This window comes from Megalobrama amblycephala, linkage group LG16 (genome assembly GCF_018812025.1).
Source record: "Megalobrama amblycephala isolate DHTTF-2021 linkage group LG16, ASM1881202v1, whole genome shotgun sequence".
Lineage (NCBI taxonomy): Eukaryota > Metazoa > Chordata > Actinopteri > Cypriniformes > Xenocyprididae > Megalobrama > Megalobrama amblycephala.
Genome location: NC_063059.1, coordinates 31,667,292 through 31,673,662, shown reverse-complemented (window position 1 = coordinate 31,673,662; position 6,371 = coordinate 31,667,292). Strand labels below are relative to the sequence as shown.

Genomic DNA, 6,371 nt, shown 5'->3' with positions numbered 1-6,371 from the left:
AAGTCTTTGGGTGGCATTCATTTTCTTTTAAAATGTATTTTTTTGGTCGAAAAAATCCCAGTTAAACCAGCAAACTTTCATAAGCAGGCACTGCTGGCTTGGCAATTAATCTATAAAAATAACTGTTTCACCGCATCAATACTTCATATGGAATAATAAAGACATCTTGTACAAAAAGAAGTCAATCTTTAATCAGAAATGGGATGTTGGATGGAATTCTTACTGTTAGTCAATTGCTTAATGAACAAGGTTTACTTTTAACATATTCTGAATTTATCAATAGATTTATGATTCTTGTGAGGCCAAAAGAATATGCTATTATCTTTGATGCAATCCCTGACAGAGTTGTTACGAAATCCTGGATTCTATCCTATAAATGTTGATCGTCAAACCAGTTTTTGCAGTGATACAATATTTATTGAAGATATTAATATAGTAATAGATAAATGCAGTAACAATATATATATATATATATATATATAAAAAAACTATTTGCCTTGTTCAACAGTGTTTTGATCTACTAAATATGAAAATATTAACTGGAAAAGAGTATGGTAATAACAAATACTTTTTTTTTTTTTAATTAATAATAAAATTAGAGAAGTGCCCTATAAAATTGTACACAGAATTTACCCTGTCAAGGAGTTGCTTGAACATTTCCATTTGAATATTGAAAACTGATGCGAATTTTGTGGCAATGCCAAAGAATCAGTGACTCATCTTTTTTTAATTGTATATATTTAAAAAAAAATGTGTTGGTTGGATGTAATTTATTAACTTAATTTATTAATTTAATTTATTAGATCGTGTATACAAATAGATCTGTATGATGTGGTCTTTTTTTATTTATTTTTTATTCCAAATGCACCATGTGCTTCTTTATACAACTTTTTATTTTACTTGGAAAATATCACATTCATAGTTAGCACTTAATATTTCTGTATATGGCCAAATCATTCACAAAATCATACATAAAGGAATGTTTACGCTCAGGCTCGAAGCGTCTAAGCCAATAAGATTTGCTGAATTATCAACCAATGAAATTGTGCCCCGCCCCTTCGTCCAGACCGCTTGGAATCGTGAATCGTGGAACGCGTTATTGTGACGTCACAGTGCGCGCAGCCGCTTCATAAATCGAGTCAGTCGAAACTCTTTGTCGGAGTTTAAAGCTGCTCTTTGGTCTCTTGCGATCGATCTGTAGTACTGAGTGTTACAAGTCTACCGCTAGAACCAACAGGCAAATACAGTGTTCACAGCTCGTTGAGATGGAGCATCTGGCGACTGTTACATTGGACACTATGTTTGCCAACTTTCCACTGGAGCTGGAAAGCTGCAGCAGCTTGGACTCATTCGAGGACGCTCAAGTTGAGCCGCTGAGTGGCGCTGTGAAGCCGGCTGACAGAAAGGCCTGCAGTAGCAGCTGCCAACAGCTCCCGACAGAGGCGCCTCGACCACCGGCTGTCCCTACAGTCGCCTGGGAGGACGATTCAACAGGTAACTGATAACGTTAATAAGTCAAACTGCAGGAGACAATTACTTTGTGACTTCTATGTAACAGCATCAGCACTGTGTTTTTAACTTTTCAAGTGTTCTTGGAAATTTGCTGAGCACAGAAACAATGCAAAACCTGCTAATTATTCACATGAACTCGCTGCATTAGGACAGTTTTACTCGTGAATCATGTAGCTGTAATCTGTGCTGATAAAAACAATGTTTCTAATCAACATTCATTCATATACTCTATATTGTGTATTTTTTTTAAAAAATATATTTTTTGCATGTTGTTATTTCCTGTTTACTTCTTCTATTTTATTATCTGTGTCTTGTCACTGTCATTCTGTCTCTCATGTGTAAACATACCTGGCAATAAAGCTCTTTCTCATTCTGATTGTTTGCAGAAAAGCGCACACAAGGGAGGAAGTCTAAGAAAGAATCCATCCAAACCCAGGAAGAAACCCAAGTGTGTGCTTTTGTGCCTGAGGATCCATCGCAGGAGCTTCCACACACATCCAGAGTGGATCCGACAGGCACAGATCCGCGGGAGTCTGAGCCAACAGACAGTGAGTCTCCAGATATTACCACTCTGATTCATGTCTATGTCAGCCTGATGTTCCTGGGTTTAGTTTTCATTTTTCCTCGTCTTCTGCTGGTTCCTCACCTGAAAGACCACCAAAAGATCTGTAAGGTCATTTTTTTAGCGTGTGGAAAAAGCGCCAATTACTAAAAACTAAACTAGCCAATCAGATTTCTCTTTACCAATCTCACACCCATACACACACAAACACATTTGACTTCACAACACACAAACGCACACCTTTATTTATTCTCATTCCCTCTTGCTTTCTTAGTATGTCATGAGTGCACACAGATTAATAACCAATTTGGGGAAAAAACTGGCATTAGGTTAGTGCCCTTTATGGTACACACAATTAGGATAATTACGGTGTGACTTCAATGTGAAACAGCATCAGCACTGAGTTTGTCATTTTTCTAGTGTTGTTGGAAATTGGCCCAGAAACTCTCATGAACTCGCAACATAAAGCAGCTCTACATTAGGACAGTTTTACTAGTGAATCATTCAGCTGTAATCTGTGCTGATAAAAACAGATGTTTCTAATCAATATTCATACATGTACTATCTATTTTTGTCTATTGTGTATTTTTTTTTAAATATATTTTTTGCATGTTGTTATTTCTTATTTACTTATTCTATTTTTATTATTTGTCTTGTCACTGTCATTCTGTCTCTCATGTGTAAACATACCTGGCAATAAAGCTCTTTCTCACTCTGATTGTTTGCAGAAAAGCGCACAAAATGGAGGAAATTCCTTGCTGGCCTCCGGAGAGCGTGGAAGTCGATAAAAGGATCCTTCCAAACCCAGGAAGAAACCCAAGTGTGTGCTTTTGTGCCTGAGGATCCATCGCAGGAGCTTCCACACACATCCGGCGTGGATCCGACAGGCACAGATCCGCAGGAGTCTGAGCCAACAGACAGTGAGTCTCCAGATATTACCACTCTGATTCATGTCTATGTCAGCCTGATGTTTCTGGGTTTAGTTTTCATTTTTCCTCGTCTTCTGCTGATCTGCACAGGTGTATTTCGTCACAAGCAGATGCTGCTGGAGTTCATTCTCATGCTGTATATTAACATGTTGTTGTGCATTTTTCAGGATCCTTTGAATCTCTTTATGATGTGGTAAAGAAACTGAAGTCGAGACGTGGTGTCAGTTATCATCTAGGATTTCGAAACTCCGATGACAAACGAGTATGTTGCCCTTTCTGTAGACACATATATATTCATATATTCTGTATATTTCTGTCTTTACTCTTTCAGTCCTGATGAAAACATCAGTGTTTACAGTTTTGATCAAAAAGGTACAGACTGTTAGATTAGATGTACACAATCAAAAATAAATCAGTTTACAAAAATGTTCTTCATTTTTCAGGTATTGATCAAATTTATTAAGAAGAACCGGCCTGAGAAACTAGTGGAATTGGTAAGTTGAAAAGACTTTATTCTTCATAAAATGTTTTATTAAATTCTAATTTGGTAATTGATTAAAGTTTGTATGTGGACAGAGTAAGATATAATTGAAATAGCCTAGAAACATCAGTTGTAAAGTACATTGCTTTCATCTTCGGCAGCCCTAGAGTGGAAAATGAAGTGTACCGGGCCTTTAGTTAGGAGATTTGAGATCGGTAAGGAGTTAACTAAGCTTTTGTCAATCTCTTTTCTTTAGCCTGGGTATTCCAACCCTTTAAGTCAAGAGGCAGCTGCAATGTTGATGGTGCAAAAGCCTCCAACTAGCGAGCATCTCGTACAACTATATGATCACTTTGTCATGGAAGATCAAGACATCTTGATTATGGAGTATCCACGTTCCTACATCAGCCTGTTTGATTATGTCCAACGAAACAGCAGTAACCTGACCGAAACCGAGGTGAAACTCATCATTCAGGGGCTCATTGTTGCTCTTCATCACTGCATGAGTCGTGGTGTTTATCGTCGCACGCATATGAAAAACATCCTTGTCCACACAAAAACCCTGCATGTAAAGCTGATGGACTTTGGAGGCGCGCTGCTCGTCGAAGAAAGACGTGAGTCGGCTTTTTAAGCACAGTTCACTGATGACTTATTTACTACAGTTCACTGATGGTGTTTTACTGAACACTGAGCCATGTGTTGCTTACAGGAGATGCTGAACCTCTATTAATCAGTGCAATCAGAAAATATGCTGAATGGGCAACAACTGAGGACTTACGCATACTGCTGGATCTGATGGTCCCGAGAATAAGTCGTTGCTTTTGGATGAGACCACGCGTGTCCAAAGGTGAGACCAATAACTAGTGTGAAAAACATATAAAGCCCTGACATGAGTGACCGTAAAATTATCAGTGGGCATCCAGAGAAAGTCATAGTAACAAATGCAGTGTATTTCATGGTAACATTACCTTACATGAACTACATATCTCAATCAAACATAATCAGATCTCTTATAAAAAATGTTTACAGAATGCCTGGATCTTCTTGAGCACCTTCATGATGTAAAGTCACGGATGACGTTACAGGCTATGTTGAAGCATGACTGGTTTAAAAGAAAAACTGAAGCATAAGAAAAGTAAGTTAATTTTATTTTTTTTGACAGATTAAGGCCGCCTTGGCACCTCTTGACCATAATTAATATCATGCTCTCATTATTTGCCAGGTTCCCCTGCATTGGCAGCTCAGGGCCTATAGTTCAGCTGTATGGGTCATCAGCCGGGGACGGTTCACGCTTTAACCCTGGAGCGTGGATAAGACCACGTGTGTCCAAAGGTGAGACCAACAACAGGTACAAAATGGAAATGACATTGCTTGAAAAACATATAAAGCTCTGACATGAGTGACAGTAAAATTGTTTGTGTCAAACCTTGATGAGTGTAAAGAGATGGAGAGATGTTTTTTTGATAGATTCAGGCCTTCTTGCCACCTCTTGACCTTAATATCATGCTCTCATTATTTGGCAGGTTCCCCTGCATTGGCAGCTCAGGGCCTATAGCTCAGCTGCGGGGTCATCAGACTGGGACCCCGGGGACGGTTTACGGCTTTAACCCCGGGACGTTCCCCTTTCACCCCTGCATGATGACACTGATGGCAACTGTCCTCTACTTGTGAAACTGTTTGTGTGCCACCAAGCCTACTCAGAACATTATCACGTCCCACTGATAGCGGCCTTGTGCGAGCCCCACCTTGCAGCCTGACAGGAAGTGCTGGAGGCTTACATTTGGACTCCGTTCTTCCAGGCCAGACCACCATGTTTCAGACAAGTGTCGTGTCAAGCCCAGCCATTTTCCTGAATTACTGTGGACAGTGGATTTCACACAACTTCAGTGTCACACAATTTAACGCCACACCTTGTACTTGCCTGGAAGCTGGCTTTAATCAATCCTTCCTTAGTGAAAAAATAGCACACTTAAGCACCATTTATTCAAATGTAATTTAGTGTAACTAAATGTATTTGTGGCACACTGTAAATTGTTATACTTAAAGTCTGTTCAAGTGGATCAACTCATTTTGTACTAAATGCATTTTAGTTGTCCAAAAGCAGTGCTGAAGTTCAGGTTGTATTAATTGTAAACTTGAAGTGTGCTAATGGCATCATTATTGTGTGATTCTAATACATTAAAGTGATCTTTAAAAATAATGGCACAGCTTAGGAATTTGCCTTTTACTGGTATTTTACAGACACCCCCTAGTATACCTGTAAAGCTCACTTATCTAGAGATCAGAGAGACATTGGGAACAGATATATGTACACACATGGATTCAAACCCGGGTCGCTGCCACACAAGCGCGCTCGCTTTACCAGTTGCACCACCAAGCAGATTTACACAATGCAAAACTCGGGTTACTTTGTGTTTTTTCTATATTCTTATGTGTAACACTATAAGCAAACATTCCAAAAAATGCTTAAAACTTTAAAAAAGTCCTATTTCATCTTTAATCATTGGTTAACTAATTTAGATGGAAAATGTTTTTTTAGACATTCACCTCAATAGCAATACATTTTAGAGTTTACAGAGTAAACTAGAATTGTCTTGCTTAAACGAATTCAAGAGAAAAACCATGACGGTTAATCGCTACAAAAAACAATTATTCTGATTTTAAACAAAAGCCAGATTCATTATTATTATTATTATTATTATTATTATGGTAACACTTTACAATAAGGTTCATTAGTAACATTAGTTAACATGAACTAATGATGAACTGCACTTATACAGCATTTATTAATCTTTGTTAATGTTAATTTCAGCATTTGCTAATACATTATTAAAATGAAGAGTTGTATTTGTTAACATTAGATAATATGCTGTGAATTAACATGAAC

General features: G+C 38.0%; 1 protein-coding gene across 3 annotated transcripts; it reads left to right on the top strand.

Annotated features, from left to right (window-relative positions):
- The first annotated feature begins 760 nt into the window (after positions 1-760).
- LOC125248404 (serine/threonine-protein kinase pim-1-like) lies at positions 761-5,150 on the top strand. Of its 3 annotated transcripts, none has more exons than XM_048160259.1 (10): positions 761-1,494; positions 1,899-2,060; positions 2,803-2,994; positions 3,171-3,265; positions 3,447-3,497; positions 3,741-4,098; positions 4,194-4,331; positions 4,514-4,619; positions 4,707-4,816; positions 5,008-5,150. In XM_048160259.1, the coding sequence occupies exons 1-8, from the start codon at positions 1,266-1,268 to the stop codon at positions 4,612-4,614; spliced, it is 1,326 nt and encodes a 441-aa protein (XP_048016216.1). In that variant the 5' UTR covers positions 761-1,265; the 3' UTR covers positions 4,615-4,619; positions 4,707-4,816; positions 5,008-5,150. The 3 variants fall into 3 exon arrangements, with proteins under 3 accessions (XP_048016216.1, XP_048016219.1, XP_048016218.1); XM_048160262.1 differs by having other exon boundaries at positions 4,707-4,832; positions 5,026-5,144; XM_048160261.1 differs by having other exon boundaries at positions 4,707-4,832; positions 5,008-5,144.
- Positions 5,151-6,371: the final 1,221 nt, after the last annotated feature.

Excerpts from the sequence above, each read along its gene's own strand:
- LOC125248404 (XM_048160259.1), top strand. The coding sequence starts at position 1,266 with ATGGAGCATCTGGCGACTGTTACATTGGACACTATGTTTGCCAACTTT. Across the intron at positions 3,498-3,740 it reads CTGAGAAACTAGTGGAATTG|CCTGGGTATTCCAACCCTTT; the intron begins GTAAGTTGAAAA and ends TCTTTTCTTTAG. Across the intron at positions 4,099-4,193 it reads GCTGCTCGTCGAAGAAAGAC|GAGATGCTGAACCTCTATTA; the intron begins GTGAGTCGGCTT and ends TGTTGCTTACAG.